The 23800-nt window shown below is 41.6% G+C and overlaps 1 protein-coding gene across 3 annotated transcripts; it reads left to right on the forward strand.

The window, feature by feature from the left end:
* The first annotated feature begins 4197 nt into the window (after nt 1-4197).
* On the forward strand, nt 4198-22553 carry LOC110534145 (fibroblast growth factor 13). 3 transcript variants are annotated; one of them, XM_021618850.3, is made up of 6 exons: nt 4198-4533; nt 4951-5073; nt 15924-16034; nt 16242-16345; nt 18501-18699; nt 19271-22553. In XM_021618850.3, the coding sequence occupies exons 2-6, from the start codon at nt 5016-5018 to the stop codon at nt 19411-19413; spliced, it is 615 nt and encodes a 204-aa protein (XP_021474525.1). In that variant the 5' UTR covers nt 4198-4533; nt 4951-5015; the 3' UTR covers nt 19414-22553. The 3 variants fall into 3 exon arrangements, with proteins under 3 accessions (XP_021474525.1, XP_090043077.1, XP_021474524.1); XM_021618849.3 differs by lacking the exons at nt 4198-4533; nt 4951-5073 and adding an exon at nt 13245-14088; XM_090186951.1 differs by lacking the exons at nt 4198-4533; nt 16242-16345 and having other exon boundaries at nt 4958-5073.
* The last annotated feature ends 1247 nt before the right edge of the window (nt 22554-23800 follow it).

Genomic DNA, 23800 nt, shown 5'->3' on the forward strand with positions numbered 1-23800 from the left:
CCACTGGTCGGCCATATTGACACTACCCAGTAGGAGCAGTCCTCCATAGGAATTAATGGAATTAAATGTTTCAAGGACAAAATGACATCTATTTAGGTATATTTGTGTTATAGTGGGGACAGTAACATTAGTACTCTCTAAGAAAATACTTAAAGGAAAATGTTTTATGTAGTTACACAATGAGTAAATAAATACACAATGATTAACTAAGACTTGACTATATACACGGTGCATCAGTACCGAGTCAATGTGCAGGGGTGAGAGGTAATTGAGGTAGATATGTACATATACTGTAGGTAGGGATAAAGTGACTAGGCAACAGGACCAGCAGCATATGTGATGAGTCAAAAGAGTTATCAAAAAGATTCAATGCAGATAGCTAAGTAGTTAAGCAATAGCTACCCGGACTAACTATTTAGCAGTCTTATGGCTTGGGGGTAGAAGCTGCCGTATGGTGTCAGAGAGTCTTTGACCATTTTTAGGGCCTTCCTCTGACACCGCCTGGTATAGATGTCCTGGATGGCAGGGAGCTTGGCCCCAGTGATGTACTGGGCCGTAAGCAATACCCTCCCTCTGTAGCGTCTTGTTGTTGGATGCCAAGCAGTTGTCATACCAAGCGGTGATGCAGCAAGTAAGATGCTCTCAATGGTGCAGCTGTATAACTTTTTGAGGATCTGAGGGCCCATGCCAAATCTTTTCAGCCTCCTGAGGGGGAAGAGGCATTGTCGTACCCTCTTCATGACTGTGTTGGTGTGTGTGGACCATGATAATACCTTAGTGATGTGGACACCGAGGAACTTGAAGCTCTCAACCTGCTCCACTACAACCCTGTCGATGTGGATGTGGGCGTGCTTGGCCCTTTGTTTCTTGTAGTCCACAATCATCTCCTTTGTCTTGATCACATTGAAGGAGAGGTTGTTGTCCTGCCACCACACTGCCAGGTCTCTGACCTCCTCCTTGTAGGCTGTCTCATCGTTGTCGGTGATCAGGCCTACCACGTGTTGTCTGCAAACTTAATGATGGTGCTGGAGTTGTGTGCGGCAACACAGTCGTGCGTTAACAGTGAGTACAGGAGGGGACTAAGCACAGACCCCTGAGGGGCCCCAGGGGTCACATTACACATTTAGTAATGACAGAATGCATTTGAAACTTCATACACGGTAACACTTTCGTATGATTTAATAACATTATTGCTGTAACGGCTGTCATTGGAATGAGACCAAAGGGCAGCGTGGGAAGTGTTCATGATTTAATGTTCAAAAAACACTCAAACAAAATGACAAAAGGTGAAAACGAAAGCGCCAAGTTCTGTCAGGAGAAAAACACTAAACAGAAAACAACATCCCACAAAACCCAAACGGAAAATGACAACTTATATATGATCCCCAATCAGAGACAACGATAGACAGCTGCCTCTGATTGGGAACCACACTAACATAGAAATAAGGAAACTAGAATGCCCATCCTAGTCACACCCTGACCTAACCAGAACAGAGAATAAAAACCTATCTATGGCCACGGCGTGACAATTGCATTGATAGGAGTGGGGGGAAAGGTGCTTGTGGTTGTTAATTGATAAGCACATCAAAGACGGCATTAACGATAAGTAATAAAATAAATATGGCACTTCTAAAAGCCTATTTCACACCATAGCCTGCTGAATTTTCAAGATGGATTTTCATTTTCATTTGGATTTCGGCACAGAGGAAATAGTGCCACTGACTCGCCCATGGATTGCTGTATCAGCATTGTCTCAATGAAGAGTTCGGCGTTTGACTAGCCATATGCGACAAGCATGCGCAGTTACTAGCCTGCTAGAGTTAGCGCAGGAGGATGCAGTGTTAACAACTTAGCGACTTTGTCACTATATTTAGTGAGTATTCAGAGCCCTCTAGCGACACATTTTCAAAAAAGCAACTAGCAACAAATCTAGCGACTTTTTCTGATGTTATTGGAGACTTTTGGAGACTCTGACGTGAAAGCACGTATCGTTCTTACTCTTCTCAACAAGCAGCGGGTGCTGCCGTGGGCCCCATCCCAAAGCACTCACAGGCGGCCCAGTCCTCACGCAGCAGTCCCTCCCAGCTGCAGTCAGAGCAGGAGATGTTCACCCCTCCTTGTCCAGACTGCAAATTAATTGTACATGCAGGAAGCCACTGCTGGCTGATCCCGCCCTGGCTTACATTCAGGGCGGGATGTTAATGTAAAAAACTAAACAAAAAAACTTTTTTTTTTAAACAAAATAAAAAACTAAGTAACTCCGCCAGAGTGTCTCTTTTGGGTCACTTTTGCCGGTTCCAAGCCCGGATAAAGGAGGAGGGTTGGAATTGTGACATAAAAAAAAACTAGAATCGAAAGAAGAAGGTTAATTTGTAGTTCTAAACATATTTAGGGTGTTTTGTTACTCACTCTCTGTCTCTCCCACGATGTTACTCCTCTGTCCTACAGCGTCCATCACAATTACATGCACATGGCCAATTATGCAAATTTTGTGATGAAGTCATTTAGCGACTTTTAGGACAGCCAATAGCTACTTTCCTTACTGAGGAGCTGGCAACAATGAGAGGATGAGTAATATACAGATGAAGGTTGAGCTAGAATGTGTCTAGCTTGCTTCATAGGATACCCCTCTGGTATGACAGCAACCCACGCATTGGTTTTGTTTACCTAGCCACTGTTTCAAATGCTACATTTTTAGCATTTGTGACACAAATCCAACGCAAGTCAATTGTACCTATGGTACATTAGCATTTTTACAGCACCATCTAGTAGTCCGAGCCTGGTAATATCAAGATGTAGGATGGGATGTAAACCCAACTGCTTTAATGGCAAATTACTCTACAGGGGGAGGGGGGAGGGGGGGGGGGGGGAACTATAACAAATTTACTGAGAATACATTGCATAGGATGAAGAAACAATACTTCCGAGCCGCAGCACCATACTACTTGTCAGACATAGAAAACTGAAACTATATTCTGGTCGTTGGGGTGGGATTGGCATGGTGTGTGGGGGGATCCGTGGGTAGCTTCTGACCACTTATTTGGATTCCTCATGTCTTACTCATTGTTAGAAAAAAGTTTGGTCCAAATCAGATGTTAGGTACTATAATTATTTAATATTATATGAATCCTATAAATTAAAATAAATGGCTTCTGGAAAGCTTATCCTGTCTTCTTTCTAACTGCAGAAATGATTTCAGAACAATCTGAGATGGCTTGCTGAAATGACATGGAAAGATCCACTTAAAAAATAAATTGCTTACCATTGAAAATGTACTTTAATCTTGTTGCAACATAATATCCAACAAAAAATTATTGATTGATTGTGGATGCTCTATCAGAAAGCTATTGGAATCATATTGGACTGCTTTCTTTCATGGACATCAAAAGTAGGCTCATCCTAACGGATCCTGTAGGATTCTCGCAATGCTGTAAGATTTTGTATCACCTCTATCAGAATCCTATTAGTGTATAGCTATGTTTTGAGGAAAAAAATCCTTAAGAATGTAACAAATATATATACAATTCCCATCAACAAAATGTATTTAAATCCTATAGGAGAACAAAAAAAACTTGAAATCCTATAGGATACTTTAGGATTCAAATACAACGATCCAATTAGAATGCAATTAGAATCCAATAGAAAAATCTTCTCAGATTTTGGAACCAGTACTATTTGACTCCGATAGGATTCTATCCTATATTATTTTATACACAATAATCTAATTGAAAAATCCTATCAATGTGCTGAAGTCTGGTCCGGACTATGGATCACATATGCCCACTCCCCCGACTGTCTGTGCCCTTCACCACTTTATGTAACCCTCTCTAATATCTGCCTCCTTATCTGTCATTTCTTCTGTCCTGTCAACAAAAATACAATAAAATAACTCAGACCCCCCCCCCCCCCCTAAAAAAAAAGTCAGTTGGCCTTATGCCTAATAACCCCAGTCAATCTACTCTGCCCTCAATCTTGTAGGCTGTAGTTTTGAGCCAGTTACTCTTGATTAGTTCGTTAGTATAAGAACTAAATGGACCTCAGAAAGTCATAATGATCATGACAGACTAAGATAATAACATGTTCTAAGTAGGCTTATCACTATATACTTGTGATTATATAAGCATTCGTAGTCGTGATAATCACAACAACCTAAAACGAAGAAGTATGACAGATGATGATGATGACGATGAGGATGATGATTCTGATCACGATGATGATGATGATTAGGCTGTCACGCGTTATTGAAGTCCTTTTTGGAAGAGGCTAGTGCCTGTATTGGGAGTAATAATACAAATACGGGGAGTAATTCATGCATTTCAGATGATTTAAATGTCGTTTTATTCATTTTGACTGTTTTGTTTCAATGAAATCTCTTTAAACAACTTGACACTTGCACTGTGAAGTTGGCTCCTTGGAATCTTGAGTCCCTGAATAGTGTTCTTCAGAGTCTCGCAGGCGCGGACCTGTGTGACTGAGTGGCGGATGCGTTGTCGGTTCTTGTGGAAGGACACGGAGGGAGGTTACTCAATCTTGGTAAACTACCTCCGTTCACTTGTCATTTTGTATCACCTGCTATCAATTTGACACCTTAGAAATATGATCATTTGTATCAATGTGTGTATGTCTCGGTTATGGCAGTTTTGCTTTGCTTGTAAAAACGTGGCGGAGTGGTCTGAGTATCGAACTGTTTTATGTGGTTTACAACAATGCTGAAACTATCTTCTGTAATATTACATTAAGATTACGTGTTTTACTGGACACTGAATTCACATGGTAAATTATGTTTTATATATTACCTCTCTCAATAAATCAAGTCAGCAAACTCCCTGGCTAAACGACCAGTAGTTTACGGTCAAGTAGCTTATCCTTAGTATTTTTGTGCCACAGAGCCCCACCTGATGATAACAAAAAAAAATCTGAAACCGCTTTACGTATTCTTGTAATTCGAAGGAGAACCAGTGTGGCGTTGTTCTGCTGGGTTGAAGCTTCATTGTGCGATTTACCAAGACGGCTCTATGAGTGCGAAAACGGCGAAACAAGTGACAAAGGAGGAAAAGGAACATGCAACCAGAGGTGAGTGATCAGCCTACCTAAATGACAGAATGTATAGCCTTTAGAAATGCTTTATGTGACTTTCACTGTAATGTAGGGGTTTAACATGAAGTCGGTTAATGATCTTTCAACTAAACGAATTCAGTGCACCTCATCAATATAATATCACAACGGTTTTGACTATGATCAAGGTTACCTACACACAGTCGATACGATATGCAAATAACAAGGAGAAACGACTGGATAAAAATGTAAACAGTGTAGGCTAAACAGAATATGCCGTGTGCATGGAGAGGAGAGACAGACACCCGGTCTGTTATGACAACTGTAGTGCGTAACGGAGAGGTTATGGTGGTTCACTGCGAGGTGCGCGTTCTGGACAAATATTTATGTCATGAACAGAATCTCCGCGGGAAACGCCGCAATGGAAGCTGGGAAAATAAAATTGCCATGGAGACAAAGGAGGTAGTAGACCGCGAGTTCTCACTGCTTTCACTACAGGGAGTACACCAAATGATGTACATGAACCCTGGATTGCTGATTCTATGTATTGGCCATTGAGAGGCTTTGAAGCCACCGGTCGGCCATGTTGACACTCCCCAGTTAATGTATTTAAGTATTTTTTTGTAGTAGTGGGGACAGTAAAATTAGTAATCTCTAAAAAAATATATTTGTATATATTTTTCCCTTTTGCATTTTTAAGTTTGCAATAAGTTGTCTGAAACAGAATAAATGTGGCAAAAAAAGAATGTAGACGTTATAAATGCATTTCTATTAGGTTCCAAAATATTTTTACACTGTGGGGGAGTGCCAAGATGGAGGCACGGTGGCTTCAACACAGCGCCCCTTAATAGTCATCTAGTATATATATAATTCATTGAGTAGACCTCTACAGGGAGTAGACCTAACAGGGTTTAGACCAGGAGCTCTCATAATGACATCAGATTCATACATTAGAAAAACAATGGTTCATTCATAGCATTCACATGACTAGAATTACTAAATAGTAGCCTAGGTGGCTACTAGGTAATTGTAGCTACTCAGAGTAAGGATAAATCAAAACAGTTATCTGGTAAGGGTACAACAAAACATCTCTGCTCGCTCTCTCTCTTTCTCTGGTAGAAGGTTAGATGTCATTTAGCCAGTTTCTAAGGACCCCAAAGGATCTTGAATTTTTAGACTTTTGCAGCGGATTAAGTTAGTGTAGACTGTAGACACAAAGTAATTTAACGTTTATAAAATCATGTGAATTAAGGGGGTTAAATAAAGTGCAGACAAAGGAACAGAACGGTTGATAACATAAGGATTTGAAGTTGAGATGATGCCACTTTCAATTGCCTTTTTCCTTAAAGGATACCCTTCGGTAATGTTTCAGCTCAGCATCCATACTCGATTTTTCCAGACGGACTGTCAAAGGGGTGTTTTGTGTTGTGTTTCAGGCTCCAACATCTTCTATAAACAAATGTTTTTATATATTTTTTTGTCCCATATGAATTGGTGCTTTAAAGCCCTGTTCTACGCTTTAGACATGAACACAAGTGACTGTCAATTGTGACAGCGTAAGCCACATTATTGTGGACTGTTATTTGGCAGATGGAGGTCTGCCTCTGCCCATAGCCACAGCAGACCCTAGGGCTGCAAGACTGCTGTCTCTCACCGCCCACTGATCATGTGTGGACACTAACATATCTATCCTGCCAGTTTATCATCAGCATTAAAGTGTAGGAAGCTGGAGATAATGTAACTCACCGCAATTTAACTACATGCATATATTTTTGGATTCTGATTATTACCGTTTCAACGTATCCATTTATGCCAACTGATCATTTATCCAAAAACACAAAGCAAATTTTGTATGGACAAAGTAGAGGTATCAAAAAGGCTTTTATTGAAGACATTTAAATCCCATTTACACCAAAAACCCTCTGTCCAAACTCCTTCGCCACAGGGTTACACATGACAGGAGCCCATCGACATGTGTCTTGGCAGCACATTCACTCATCCTGAGTACTGGCAGTGCCTAGTCACAATTTTCCAGGCCAAATGGTGTGCATTACCTCCAGAAGAAAGATGCTCGGGCAAAAAGATAATGGACACGGGCATTCTTCCTTGATCTCGCAGGATATTCTGCTGTCTCTGGTGAGAGAGGGTTATATAAATCCACGTCTTACTGTGTGTGTGTACAGTATGTGTATTGTTGGTGCACAATCAAACTCATTTTATGGTAGGATATATTATAACCACGGTGCAAGACCCTGGATTATGTTCGGTTACGGCAGGATTCTAGCCAATCTGTGGAGGTGGAGATTATTGAGTCCCCCTGCCGTAATACGCGTCATCTTTGGGCTTTGCTTGAATTCAGTTGTCCTTTGAATGGCATGTTGATGTCATTCAACAGGATTAGGATGTGCTTTTTCCCCAGCATTGGAACCCCCCTAACCCCAGCCTGGATGCACCACAGTAAACCTTCAATGCTTTTTTTTCCTTCATGGGAGAAGTAGTAGGTGATGATGTCTTGGACCACATTTTTGTTTGTACATAAAGTGTGTCAGAGTAGTAGTGCTGATCCTAGATCAGTACTCATATCCTGACCCACTTTATGAATATGGACCCTGGAGCCCCACTCACTCCTAAATGATTTTACTTTCATTTGGCTCCATCTAGTGGAGAGTGTTCCAGTTTGACGAGTTACAACTCAACGGAGATAAGTTATCACGAGTTTGTAATACTGCAAATAAGAGGGCATACCTGGTATGCTGGTGTCCTTATAGCCTACCTTGAAAATACAATCTGTAGACTAAAGAATCTGAATGGGATTGGAAAAGAACACCCCTGCCCTGAGATTAAGTTAAATGGTAGAGATTTAATGGTAGAAATGAATGGAAATAGTTTCCGGGAAGCTGGCTATTGTGTCTACCTTGAAGTTTTCCCCCAATGACTGTGGAAATGTTTATGTTTGTGGTCAGTTAGACTTTCTATTAGAGTTACCTAATGATAGACAGGGTCGCAAATATGACTGCAGCTTACAGATTGTAGTTTATATATACTATATAGCCCACTCCCCGCACTAATTATGACTCATTCTAATTATTGAAATATCTTTTTTCATTTGATCATTTCTCTAATGCAAAACCGTTGGCCTATTGTTCACCACGATGACGACCATCTGTGTCGTAACAGGAAGAAAGAGCATATCCCGAGCTGTCCCGAGCTGTAGGCCTAATAAGACTTCCTTATTACTTCTGGATTTAATGAGTTGCGAGTAAAATCTTTAAAGCTGGAATCCTTAATGGTGAAACTGCCACGTTCGTTTGCGATATTACAACAAAAGTTACTCCAGAAAATGAACACTTGCAATAGAACAGAAGCATGTATGTACTGTACATTTTGTTTGCCATGATGCGCAACGTTCCCCCAGCGCTCCCCACCTCTGTTTCATAAAAAAATAAAATAATAACAACTGCTGTGGGGCAGAAAGTGGCTCTGTTCCCCCCTAGTGCAGAATCCATCTTTGAGGGGGGTGGATTGCTTGGCTTCCCCTTTATTTCCACGGCTGTTGTGGGAGTGTTGTAGTCAATGTTATGGATACCTGCGATCTATGTGATGTTTAGATCAATTCAGCCATGAAGACATCAATGTCATAGTCCATAACATTCACACTTTACAGTATATTTAATGCCAGGGGGAATTAAATGAACATTTGCCATAACAAAGGATAGACTTCCAAGCCAGTATATGCCATGTTACGTTTGTACAGGGGTTCCCTTACCTTCCTGCACATCAGCGTTGGCTACAGTGGCCCAGTGATGCATGTTTTTTTTCCCCGATCAGCGATACCTTGGGATAAATCATTAACGAGCGTTTCTAAAGTCATAATAATGGCCTTGCACTAATGCTCTATAATGATATCCTATCACAACCACGTGCACAGATTTAATGGATGGAATGCCTTTGAGAATTGTCGGTTTAAACTTCGGAAAGTCCTGCTGAAACATTAACAAAGGACTCTTCCTTGGCGAAGCATGACTTTCCCTCTGCGGAGATCAGCATCAGGTACGCTCACTTAAATACGTTTTATTGTTAAAATATAGAATAATCTTTATGTTTTTTTTTTTTAAATAGCAAAAAATGAGTTTTGGAGGGGGAGGAGGCCCCGATTTAGCTAAAAAGTATCGTACTTTTCCCATTCAATTCAATCAAATATTAGGCCTAGCCCACACTCTTAGCAAAATTGATTTCAAAAGGGTTCTTCGACTGTCCCCATGGGAGAACCATTTTTTGTTCCAGGTAGAACCCTTTTAGGTTCCATGTAGACTCTCTGTGAAAAGGGTTCTTCATGGAACACAAAAAGGTTCTATGTGGAACCAAAAGGTTTTTTACTTGGAACCAAAATGTGTTCTTCAAAGAGTTATCCTATGGGGACAGCCGCAGAACCCTTTTAGGTTCTAGATAGCACCTTCCTTTCTAAGAGTGTACTGAGCCTACATAGCCTAATGCTCTTGTTGGCATACTGTAGGTTGAAATAGGTTGACGTAGTTTTCCCCTCCTGGAGTGCCTGTTGTGAGTATGAGTGCTGTCTACGGTGCTGATTTTAGAGTAACGGTCCCTGTCCATTGTGCTGAGCTCAGAGGTAACATCCCTGTCCCTGGTGCTGATCTTGTGACGTTTTTGCTCACGGTGCTAATAGTGACATAGTAGTGACATTCCCTGTCAAATATAATCGAATAGGTATTTCATAGAAATAGTAGTGTACGTTTGCGCTGTCCAAGGTGCTAAAGTTAAGTGACGCTCTCTGTCCAAGGCACTGAAGTCTTAAGTGATACTCCCGTTCCAATTTCCTGAAGTTATAAAGGACGCTCCCTGTCCAAGGTGCTGAAGTGACATTTTGTTGTCTTCCTGCGATATGTGATGTTAAAACATTTATCTATTCACAGTTTAACTGTTGTTGTTGGTATGGGTGAGGTTGTTATTTTACTGTTGATACGAGAAGGCAAGAATTAGGTCATTCTAAGTGTGAGTGATTCTCTATGAACTGCAGGTGATGCAATTGAAGAAATGATCTGTGTTAAGGGCCTTAGAGAAGGCAATTGAACACCAGAGGAACGTAAACAGAAAATCAAAACAACAGTGCCACTAGTATAAACCTAGATTTATACCACGAATCAAGCAACTAAAGGGCTTTAAAGTAGGGTTATAATTTTATGGAAATCATTCATCCAAATACAAAGAAAGTTATAATAGGGGAAAGTTATACTAGCCTACGTGGACATTTTATTTCACATTAGATCTCATTAAATCTCAATCGAAGAATATGATTGATTATGCTTTAATTATTCATCCAAATAAAACCAGGAGACGCCACTCATTGATCCTCGAACTTTCATTGACATGAAAGGACCTATAGGATATATGGCGCCAAATCCGAAACCACAACTACATTTAAATGCATTTCAATCTGATGACGGGTGTGGTTGTTACCTGAGTGAAGACAGGCACGGCATTAACGTTAGATAGATTTTACCTCAGGATGAAGACCCATACCATAGTCCTTCTGGAAACAGATGAGATCTCGGTTTATGTCCTCGGCTCTTCGGGAATGCACCGATTGAATGAACCTTTTGGAAAGTATATTATGCAGATTCATATCACATGACCACATCCCTGTTGGAGAGGGGACAGGGAGCTGAATGAGGCATGATCTGCCGCAAACAAGTTAGTCTTAGCAGAAAACACTCAACTGGACATTCCTCCCTCTCCTGATTATTTTTGCGATGAGGACATATGCGACATCAGAGCTATCTATATATATCCCTGGATTTATACGACACAACGTTTTCTTGAATTGTTTTTGGACCAGCGTCTCATGCCTGTCATATGCTTATATTCAGTTACCTGTTTCTCCTAATCAATTTGGACAAGACTCCTGTCTATTGCGCAATTCATACCGCAGAGTTAGGGAGGTGAAAGGAGTAATGGCACCACTAGTATTCTGCCAGCAGCACAAGTTATGGCGTCACTTTTATATGGTCATGAGGAAACCTTCAAAATATAAGCCCACCACTTTTCAACATCATTTTCATTCAGCCATGAAGACATCAATGTCACAGTCCATGACATTCTCCATTTACAGTGCATTTAATGCCAGGGGGAATAAAATGAACATTTGCCATAACAAAGGATAGACTTCTAAGCCAGTATATGTTTGTAAAGAGGTTCCTTTACCTTCCTGCGTGTGAGGTTGAAAAGTGTCCTAATTGCCCTTTAATAATGAAAGTATATTTCAATATACATTTGTTATTTATTTAATGTAGTGGTGGGCACCAATTTTGATAAGTCGATGTGATATCGATATTGTTTGATATCGATATGAGCAAGGCGTATCGTGATATTGGTTTATTCTTCAGTGTTCTGTAAAAAAAAGCTTACATAACTCTTCCTGCATGCGCAACGCCCTCCAACAGACCTTCTCACAGGCTGCTTCTCATTCTTTAAAAACCTCCACTAAAACTGAAACAGGTTCCTTAGCATACTTAGTTGCCTGCTGATGGGCCATCAACTGTGGATGGGGTTCCCATTGTATTTAAAACAGTTTAGGTAGGTTTATGCCACCATAACACACCTGGCCCAATGGGAAATCCATAAGCAGTTGTCTGGACTATACAGAAACATTCAACACAGTCGCAATGTGTTATTCTACAAACCGACATATCAATATTGAATCGAAAAATGCAATTGATGTCGATATAGATTTTCCATATCAGTGCCCATCATTCATTCTATTTATTTATTCAATGAGTGATTGAAACGAATCATAGTGTGTTAGACCATGCATTTTTAGCCTAAACATTTTATGAAACGGGGGACTGAAATGAATGAATGTATGTGTGTTAAAACGGGAATTAACTGACACGTTTTATTAAATCAATTCCAGTGCTTCTCAGAATATTTTCTCTTTCGACTGTTATTGTGGATTGTCTCACGTAATGCACTTTAAACTCAGAAAAAATGCATTTGCTGACCTTCATAGACAATCACCATAATATAGATTGTAAATGATCTTCTCTCTGTTATTGTTTTTGAAAACTAGTTAATAGACATTTACTGTATACTGCTAACCTTGTTAGGTAAGCAACACATTAAGGCCTGTAACTTGTAAATAATTGTGTCCATTGCTGTTCTGAAAGCGTGATTATACTGTGTACTAATAGCCTGGTTGATATTCATTACGTTTATCTTGTAAATAAACACGATTTTCATTTTGAATAAAATGTTTGCAAGGTGCGTTTGTTTTTTGAGTGTTGATAGTTCTGCGTGTATATCGGCATTGACTTCAGGACCACGGATAGCACCAGATCATTGTAAGGCGGTTTAACCTACAATGTTCCTATTAAGTAGTTGAATTACTGAGGGCTGTTGATAGAGTTCGTCCTCATACATTTCAGACCCACATTTCACGACACAGGTACTCTACTTTAAAAAAAAAATCTACAGTCAAAAATGTCTTCGGTGTTTCAAGTGCAGCGTCATCAATGAATTGCAGTGCATTGAGGAGGAAGAGAAGAAAGTGCTGCTGGGTATTTAGACCACAGTCCCCCATTAAATGGCACCATATATAGATAAACTATATGATGCATCTTTCTCTATAAGCCCATATGTAATTGCTGGGGACCAATGGATTGATTGTATTAGAAAGTCCTGCTGGGTATTTAGATCACATTTCCTCATGAAATAACACCATACATAGATTCTACAGACCACACTGAGTAATCCCAACCCCCTTTTTACCTCGGCACATTGGATCTCTTTTTCTATATAAGCCAATATGTAATTCATACACAGTGTATGGAGAGGGTGGATTAAGGAGTCACTAGCACTCTGTATTAAACCCATTGCCCAGACCAATTTAAGTTTTGCAGACTCTATTGAGTAATTCCAGTTACATATATTTGTATTTTATTAAAAGTGTATTTCTTTAAATATAGTCTACACAATAGCTTTCAACGTACCAGTATTGGTGTAAGCCTTCTAAAGTGGTTGCAATGCAGTGAAAAACATTTGTACTGCACTAGAGTGCTAAAAATATATATATTTCTAAAGTTTAGCGTGTCTTTGCAGGGGGACTCTTATTTTTAAATAAAATAAAAACCTGTGCTCTTGCAGCCAGCATAATATCCTGCTGCTAGGAGAACGGTAATAGGGGAACCTCTGCACCAAAATGAGGCTAGACTCTCTCTCTCTCCCTCTCTCTCTCTCTCTCTCTCTCTCTCTCTCTCTCTCTCTCTCTCTCTCTCTCTCTCTCTCTCTCTCTCTCTCCTCACAGCATAACATACATGATTTTTATACCTCATGGCTTTAACAGGTTCTATTTACCGTAAGCCATACTGTACGTGGCATTGGAGAGGATTGCTTGTGGTTGCTGCATCAATGGCACACACAACTATGACAAGAGTTGTTTCATTGACTGAAAAACAATTTGAGGACTGCATTTTTCTCACGTAGAGTGGACACATCACATCCATTGTGTGCATGCAAGAGAAGCTGCAGTGATCAACAACAAATCAAATGTATGAATTGGAGGGACTAGCTGTTGATTCACAGCTGAAGGTTTTTCTGCTTGGAATATCCAGAATCTTCTTTTCCAGCTTTGACAATTAAAATGTGTAGGCTAATATAATGCTTTTATTACACACTTGAAGGCTACCATGGATTATTTGGTTGACTTAAAAACAATACTACAAAGACTGCATTGGATAATATTCATTGTTTGGTGAGCGGAGGATCTCAAATTTTCTCCTGGGACGTTTTGTCATCACCAAGCCGCCAAGCTGGCTATGGCCGCGGCGATCGCCAGCTCCCTCATTCGGCAGAAGAGGCAGGCGAGGGAGCGGGAGAAGGCGAATGCCTGCCGCTGCGCAAGCAGTCCGGATAATTGCAAAGCAGGGGACAGGGGACCCTGTGAGAAACCGAGCAAGCTGAACGTGTTCTCACGCGTCAAACTCTTTGGCTCTAAGAAACGGAAGAGAATAAGGCGACCAGGTGTGATCTTTCGACTTAACACAAAAAAACGGTTATCATAACCATCATCATCATCAGCGGTGTAGTGATGCCTGGAGAAGTGGGTATACTTTCATTTTGCTAATAATTTCCCAAACGGGCAGCCCGGAAAAAGGAAAGGTGCCCTGTGTGAAAAATTCTATGAGAAACAGTGACCTAAAATGATGAATCCCATATTGGTCTTTCACAGTCAGGCCAACCCAAGCCGTACTGTGCAATTAGGCTAATGGTAGGCCTACTATTGAAACAGATAAATGAGGCTGTCAGAAATGTACAGGTTTAGCATTTTTCAGGTTTTTGGTCTCACAGTCACACTTTTTTAATAGAAAAAAAACGACAACATTTCATGTTCTAAGTCGATAACAAACCTTAAACCACATCAGGAGACCATTTTTGAGGTTTGGGGAAAATCTAAGAATTTTAGATTTTTAAGTGTAGTTACCCTTTAATTCAAGTGTGCAGGCACCTAGCACTGTTGTTTGGTTAGTGGTGTTTCTGTAGCACATAAGATGGAGTTTTCCAAAGAAATTGCCAATGGGATTGATGCAAATAATCATGATATCATTCTGCCAGGTTACTTTGTAGCTATTTAATATTTAATTGAGAAGGTTTATGGGAAAGCCTTTTTCGTCTACCAGAAGCCAGTTAGGCCTATCATCGCCATCGTTAATTTTTTCCTGTTCCTTAATTGTTGAAACCTGGATGTTTTACTTCGTATTATGAGGCATGTCTTACCTTGCTTTAAAGTAGCCTATAGCCAAAATCCCACCATAGAAACATGGAGGCAAGTATTTTATAAAGACTTCCTCATTATGCGTTCTCCTGTTCTATTGGTTTTCTTTCCACTTTCTTTCATTGTCTAGCAGCCAAAGGCATTATCCTAGTCATCTTATCCTAGTCATCTATCCATGATAGTTGTTGCATCTTTAGATCTCCCTTCTTCCTAAATTTATGCTCATGTGCAGTACGCATTTTTAGAACAGTATTTATCCGCAAATTGCACTTCGGGACATTTGCACATAAGGCCTACCGCTGCACCTAAAATGTGAACCAATAATAGTTGGCCAACATTTTAAGATAAACATTCTGATCTGTTCAATTAGCCTTATTAATTGACAATGGCACGTACCTCCACCACACTACTCTGATACGCATCGTGGGGACTACGAAGTGAGTATACGCAATGCCCGCTGAAAAGTCGGTATACCCTTCACTACACCACTGATCATCACCACGAACGTCAACAGCACCACTTCTATCCCACTTTAAAGCGTGAAGACCTTGGAGTAATGGCACCTCTGTCCAAATGATGATGTTATAGCATAAGAAAGACCTTATTTGACGACCTATTCCATCAAACTCTGGTGATCCTGCAAGTCCATGCACTCATCAATTCATTTCCTCACTCGAACACTTAAGACACCAGCAATACGTTCAGTGTCATTATCGGATACGTGCACAACACCTTCACACTTCCATGCTTCTGTTGTGCATGAAATTATCATCTAAACAAGAGTTACATTCAAAATACATTGCACCGTATCCAGAAAGCTAGTGCACCTGTGAATGAGCTTCTTTTCTTCTTTTTTTTGCATGGCCGGCCATCACGATCCCAGGTACCCATCACACTGTCTGGGTTTGTGCCTTAGTGTGATGTCTATGGGATGCCTGAGGTTCCCCCGGAAAGTTTACTACTGACTGTGAAGCCGTGGCAAACGAGTAGCGTTGGACTATAGACTTGGCATGTGTCCAATCTCTCCTCTCCTCCTCTCTTCCCTCTCCTCCCGTTCTCCCATTCTGCCCTGTCGTCTCCACAGAGCCCCAGCTCAAGGGGATAGTGACAAAGCTGTACAGTCGCACAGGCTTCTACCTTCAGACGCAAGCTGATGGAACCATCGATGGAACCAAGGACGAGGACAACAGCCATGGTAGGACTGTGTGCATTTGACTGTGTTTTTGCCTTTAACTCGTGCCGATTTCAGATTATTGTTATGTCGAATTCAAGAAGAAATGTTGGCTTGATTTTTTTGCTCAAACATTTCCTGTAGCTGTATTTTCACTATTGCATATTGAGTATAATGTTTATCTTATACAGTATACTACGCACCCTCTCTCTTTTGTATTCCACGTTGCAGCTGTGTTCAACCTCATTCCTGTTGGGCTGCGAGTTGTGGCCATCCAGGGGGTTCAGACCAAACTCTACCTGGCCATGAACAACGATGGCTTCCTGTATACCTCTGTGAGTCTCCTTCCTTCCCAACCACAACATTGTGTCTCCTACACGCGGCACATTCGGAAAGTATTCAGACCCCCGAGCAATCGGGGGAGAAGGGCCTTGGTCAGGGAGGTGACCAAGAACCCGATGGTTACTCTGACAGAGTTCCAGAGTTCCTCTGTGGAGATGGGAGAAACTCCCAGAAGGACAACCATCTCTGCAGCATTCCACCAATCAGGCCTTTATGATAGAGTAGCCAGACGGAAGCCACTCCTCAGTAAAATGCACATGACAGCCCGCTTGGAGTGTGTCAAAAGGCACCTAAAGGACTCTCAGACCATGAGAAACAACATTCTCTGATCTGATTGAACTATTCGGCCTGAATGCCAAGCGTCATGTCTGGAGAAAACCTGGCACCATCCCTAAGATGAAGCATGGTGATGGCAGCATCATGCTGTGGGGATGTTTTTCAGCGCAGGGACTGAGAGACTAGTCAGGATTGAGGGAAAGATGAACGGAGCAAAGTACAGAGAGATCCTTGATGAAAACCTGCTCCAGAGAACTCAGGACCTCAGAACGTGGTGAAGGTTCACCTTCCAACAGGACAACAACCCTAAACACACAGCCAAGACAACGCAGAAGTGGCTTCGGGACAAGTCTCTGAATGTCCTTGAGTGGCCCAGCCAGAGCCCGGACTTGAACATCTCTGGAGAGACCTGAAAATAGCTGTGCAGAGACGCTCCCCATCCAACCTGACAGAGCTTGAGGGGAATCTGCAGAGAAGAACGGGAGAAATTCCCCAAATACAGGTGTGCCAAGCTTGTAGCATCATACCCAAGAAGACTCGAGGCTGTAATCGCTGCCAAAGGTGCTTCAACAAAGTACTGAGTAAAAGCTCTGAATTCTTATGTAAATGTGATATTTCGGTTTTTTATTTTTAATACATTTGCAAAAATGTCCCCAAAAATGTTTTTGCTTTGTCATTATGGGGTATAGTGTGTAGATTGATGAGGGAAACAAGCAATTTAATACATTTTACAATAAGGCTGTAACGTAACAAAATGTGGAAAAAGTCAAGGGTTCTGAATACTTTCCGAATGCACTGTATTTCACAGTACAGTAATTACCTGTGTTACTGAGCTAGTTGATAACATTGAAAGTCACCTTAACCGCCATGTTAATTCTATCTAATAATCACTCGTTGCTGTGAAAACACAAGTTGGTTCCATTTGTTATGTCCCCATTGGTAACCTGCATCTTGTTGAGAGGGCTGGTTTGTATTCTGCAAGTTACCATGGAGACACATGAGTATGGCAATGCTAATGTTAACCCTCTCAAGTTGTTATTGTTTTAGCTTTGGTAAGGTTATTTAGCAATCTGGATGGATATTGAATTTCAAACACTTAATTAATTAAGTGTGTTTATTTATTTACTTATTTGTGTGTGTGTGTGTGTGTGTGTGTGTGTGTGTGTGTGTGTGTGTGTGTGTGTGTGTGTGTGTGTGTGAGTGTGTGTGTGTGTGTGTGTGGTCACCATGAACATTGGTGTCGCTGGATATCTCGTGCCAGAATGTGGTTTTGCATCAATCTTTACCAATGAAAGTATGAGTCAGTGTTTTCATAGCGTGCAGTTTAAAAGTCACAATCTGAGCAAGCTGTGAGAGTGATGGATGGCTCATGGTGGCTCCAAAAATCAGAGATTCCCATCCTAGGCTTATTCACATAGTATGGCAAGCGAGTTCAATTCAGCTCACCAGTCACAACTGAGGTACTCGCATTGTAGATGTGCTGCCGGGCACTGTGTGGCCGGCCTATCCTGACTTGTACGTAAAAGGTTCCCAAGCACAGAACTGTAATTGGTCCCAACTGCATTATAGCTCAGTCTTCTGTGTCCGCTTTCAAGCCGATTGTCAGTGTTTCATTCCAGTTAGTTGTTTCCATCCCTTCTGTCGTCATTTACTCCCCCTTTGGGCATTTGATATGAATGGATAGCCTAGGTGAGAGTGAAATGGCTGAAACTAGGTGGAGTTTTCTTTCTTTCTTTCTTTCTCTCTCTCTCTCTCTCTCTCTCTCTCTTTCTCTATGTCTGTCCATCTCTGTTTCCGCTCTCTCTTTATTTATTTTCTCACATACACACATTCCCCCTCCTGTCTCTCTCTCCTCGCTGTCCCCCTCTTTAGGAGCACTTCACCCCGGAGTGTAAGTTCAAGGAGTCGGTGTTTGAGAACTACTACGTGACCTACTCCTCCATGCTCTACAGACAGCAGCAGTCAGGCAGGGCCTGGTACCTTGGCCTCAATAAAGAGGGGGTCATCATGAAGGGCAACCATGTGAAGAAGAATAAACCAGCGGCCCACTTCATCCCTAAACCACTGAAAGGCAAGTGGGCCTTTTTCTGCGAGGCTTTGTGCGTCTGTGTTGAAGTCTGTTGGTGGGAACCCTGAAGTGGCTCGTTAGAAAGACTCACCCTAGTATATTTTCTTTTGGCGTTTTACGGAAGAATGTTTGTCAGAAGCTTAATCAAGTGTTGGGGAAGCTACTCTGGAAATATAGTTTACCAAGCTACCGGTAACTTCACACCGGCAGAAGTTCAGCTGCACTAAAGCGGCCCTTATGAAACACATTGTTTACTTAACTAAAGTTACTTTGAAAAAGTAGTTCCCGACATCCAAACTACATTCGATGCCAATAAAGAAAGGAAATTCTGGCCTACTTTATCCATATTTACTTTCTGCAAAATAAGTAGTGCGTAGTTCCAGTAGTTAGCTACACTGCTACATGGCAAACAAAGTATTGAACTTCTGTAAACACCACCAATATTTGAATGTGGTTCAACTACCACCAAGCTGGAGCAAAATGTAATTACTACTCCCCAACACTGTGCATAATACAGATAACCAGACTTTATCTTTACCAAACGTGAGCTCCTCTCTGCCTCTTTCTCTTCCAGTTGCCATGTACAGAGAACCCTCACTCCATGACCTGACCGAGTTCTCCCGCTCCGGCAGCGGTACTCCCACCAAGAGCCGCAGTGCGTCGGCCTTGCTGAACGGAGGAGGGAAGACACTGAGCCAGAACGAGCAGTCCACATAGCTGTGGGGAGTCCGTCTCGGGCAGAGGGCGGCTCTCCCAATCGTACAGTAAGCAGACTCAACTGATCCTCGTCCAACTGATCAGGTGGAGAGCGAGGGAATTCGCTTAGCTTAGCGTGTACTGAAACCACTGTGACAGACTATGACATCATCAATGAAAAAAATCCATGGGTTTCTGTGGGTCAAATTTGCTATGAACTTTGATACAAAAGGCCTAAACCATTTTGCTGGTCTGGAGTATATATTCTTCCTTGGATTATTCTTGAGCATATGTAGCGTATTAGCCATGTATCTCTTTCTCCAAGGGTCTTGAGAGGGAGAGTTACTGGCCAGTAGTTATGTGGTCCGTGATCGGTCGCTTCCATGCCTCCTAAAAAAAAAGCTATTTTTTGGGGTGTTTGAGTCCAAGAAAGCTGTACATATCTGCAAGCCTTCTGCATCGGTCCGACTATCTGCCATATACATTGCTTGCCAGCCATACCAATTGCGTTAATTTGTTCCTGTGTACCAAAGACTCAAACCTGTTTCTCTGGTTTGGCTGAAGACAAAAAAAAGTCGGAAAAACTGTGGACTAATCGTACTACATACTATTTACAACATACTGTTTGGCAAAAAAATGTATACAATAAGTAACACATTTCAACATACTAGGCTCACTCATACTGAAAATGCCTCATCTAATGCAGAATTGCGTTGCTTTCCAACCTTCATTCATTTTGGTACAACTCTTCCCCTTACCTGATTATCAGCTGTTGCCAAGCACACGTTGGTGTGAAAATATGTTTCTCTTCCCCCCCCCCCAATAGCATGTAGCGAACTCGTACTAGATGAAACGTGAAATGACTATGACATCGTGGCATTTAAAGCGAATAACATTTTCGAAATTTGACACCCTATAACACTTTCTATCGAACGCAAGTAGACTATGAGTAGGACAAGGGGTAATTGGACACGGCCAATGTGTGGTTTATAGGGACTTGTTTTCACAGACCCTCCTCTGTTTATCTATATCATTTGAAGAGTCTGTTTCCATCTTCGGGTTATTACATCCGACAGCCTAACTAGAGACCTCTTGAGTTTTGGGAGATCTTGTTGTTTGAATAGGCCACTTATATCACCCCTTTTACAGCATTGTGTCATTAGTAGGCTCCTTTTCCATTCTAGGGGACATAGCAAACCCATGAACGTAGTTTCATAGTGTATTTAGATGTGTTTCGTCATTTGTTTACGTGCTTGTATTACGTGCTCGCTTTCGTGTATGTGCAAGGATAATAACACAATCCTCCATTTTTTAAAAAATGTACAATCAAGTGGGGATTATTAGTGAAATGGAGGGCTCGTCCAGATAAAATGATTGTATGTATTCTCCTGCATTGTTTTTTCCTTCCCTGGGGCCAAATGCACTGAACAAAAATATAAACGCAACCTGCAACAATTTCAAAGATGTTACCGAGTTACAGTTCATGTATGGAAATCAGTCAACTGAAATGAATTCATTAGGCCCTGATCTATGGATTTCACATGACTGGGAATACAGATGTGCGTCTGTTTGTCATAGATACCTTTAAAAAAAGGTAGGGGCATGGATTTAAAAAGAAAACTGTCAGTATCTGGTGTGACCACAATTTGCCTCATGCAGCGTGACACATCTCCTTCACATATAGTTGACCAGGCTGTTGTTAGTGGCCTGTGGAATGTTGCCCCACTCCTCTTCAATGGCTGTGTGAAGTTGCTCAATATTGTTGGGAACTGGAACACACTGTCATACACGTTGATCCAGAGCATCCCACACATGCTCAATGCGTGACATGTCTGGTAAGTATGCAGGCCTTGGAAGAACTCAGACATTTTCAGTTTCCAAGAATTGTGTACAGATCTTTGTGATATGGGACTGTGCATTATCATGCTGAAACATGAGGTGATGGCGGCGGATGAATGGCACGACAATGGGCCTCAGGATCTCGTCACAGTATCTCTGTGCATTCAAACTGCCATCGTTAAAATGCAATTGTGTTCGTTGTCCGTAGCTTATGCCTTCCCATACCGTGACTCCACCTCCACCATGGGGCACTCTGTTCACAACGTTGACATCAGCAAACCGCTCAGCCTCACAACGCCAGACATGCTGTCTGTCAATTGCCCGGTAAAGTTAAAACTGGGACTCATCCGTGAAGAGCACACTTCTCCAGCGTACCAGTGGCCATCGAAGGTGAACAGTTGCTCACTGAAGTCGGTCACGACGCCAAACTGCAGTCATGTCAAGACCCTGGTGAGGCAAACGAGCATGCAGATGAGCTTCCCTGATACGGTTTCTGACAGTTTGTGCAAACCCACAGTTTCATCACCTGTCCGGGTGGCTGATGATCAGATGATCCCACATGTGAAGAACCTGGATGTAGGGGTCCTGGGCTGGCATTTGAGGCCATTTGGATGTACTGCCAAATTCTCTAAAACAACATAAGAGAAATTAACATTCAATTCTCTGGCAACAGCTCTGGTGGACATTCCTGCAGTCAGCATGCCACTTGCACACTCCCTCAAAAGTTGAGGCATCTGTGGCATTATGTTGTGTGACAAAACGGCACATTTTAGAGTGGCCTTTTATTGTCCCTGGCGCAAGGTGCACCTGTGTAATGCGCATGCTGTTTAATCAGCTTCTTGATATGCCACATCTGTCAGGTGGATGGATTATCTTGGCAAAGGAGAAAGGCTCAGTAACAGGGATGTAAATCAACATGTGCACAAAACTTGAGAGAAAGAAGCGTTTTGTTGTGCGTGCCGGAACATTTCAGGGATCTTTTATTTCAGCTCACAAAACACGAGACCAACGCTTTACATGTTGCATTTATATTTTTGTTCAGTATAGATGCTGATGTCTAACATTTGGTTTGATGCATTGATTTATTGACACTATTATTGCATGGGAGACTGTGGACCTCTGGGAACTAACAGCATGATGTACTACTGTAGGTCTAGTGTTCTTATTATCTATCTGTTTTGGACCCTGTGTTCCAGTCTGTACCAGACTACTAGTGAATGATCCATAGCACAGACACACGTTTAATCTGGAACCTTCTTCCAGTTTGTTATTTGTTGTTCTAATGAAAAAGCACTGAATAAAATGTTTATAAGGAAATGCGATTTTGCTTATGCTGTCCCTCTTTTCCACTTGTTGATACTAGTGGCCCCTCCCCAGCTATGAAAGGGTTAAACCGCTGTCATCAGTGCTAATACTGAGACTACAATATCCTGGGCGGTGTAAAATGTCCATCCATCCATTATGGATGGGCTAGCTAGATCATCTTCAATGAATCCTTAGGGAAGTGATACACCCCTCTTCTAGTGGTGCTAAAGACTGAGAGGCCATTAATATTGATGGTAATTCCTCACATGTTGAAATCCAAGGCCATCTCAGCAGGAGGGGTAGCCAATCACGCCAGAGTGGAGCACAACTCTAGAGCTCTGCTTGAGATGGGATTGACCTCAGTACAAACAGCGTTATAAGTGTGAGTGCCCGCAAACCGAGAAAGAGACAGAGAGGGTCAGGAGAAATTGTGCAGACTAAAATAAAATATTGGCAAAAAAAAAAACATTTGTTTTTATTTTATTTGGTAGAGCATGTCTATTCGCCACAGAAATAAAGAAATGTAGTACTGTGGGGAGAGCCCTTCCGTGCAGTGAGGGTGGAGAAAGCATACAGATGTAAGATCTTAATTTGAGCCAGTTTGCTACAGCAGGAGAAAAATCTTGCAGCAACAGGAAAAGTGAATTATTATATGGATTATAATTAATAGACATTTTTTTGTTGGGGATGATACATTTTTCGTTTGGGCAAATCAAGTCTGACATTTCAAAATGGAAATTACAACTTTAGAAGCTTTTTTAGACCTCGAATACACTATAAGTTAGCATTTCCCGCTCTGCGGGGGAAGATTCTCAGCAACAAAAGAGCGATCAGATTAAGATCATGAGTTGTACATGGTCAAGACCAAAGGGACTAACTGTCACTCATGAAACAGGAAGTACCACTAGGCTCATAAACGTCCTGCATTGGAATTGATTATGGTATTGATGACAACACAGAGGACAGTGCACTTCCTTGACAACAATCGATAGATGGACCTCGAGCCCTGGGTTCAAGGGTAAGGTTAACATGCCAGAGCAGTGAATAATAGCCCACTCTTATCAATCGCTGTGGAGGGGCCAATGAAGGGTCAAATGGTAGTGAGAGGAGAATGTTATTTTACTTACATTTCTAAGGGCTCAAGTCAACCTGTCAAGCTGAAGCATTAAAGACTCGACCACAGAAATGTCAAGGTCATTTCTGATTGAGCTGACATTATCCAGCGGTCACCGTGAGCGCCGTCTCCGCCAGCGTGGAGAACATT

This window comes from Oncorhynchus mykiss, chromosome 10 (genome assembly GCF_057628025.1).
Source record: "Oncorhynchus mykiss isolate SJ-2025 chromosome 10, ASM5762802v1, whole genome shotgun sequence".
Lineage (NCBI taxonomy): Eukaryota > Metazoa > Chordata > Actinopteri > Salmoniformes > Salmonidae > Oncorhynchus > Oncorhynchus mykiss.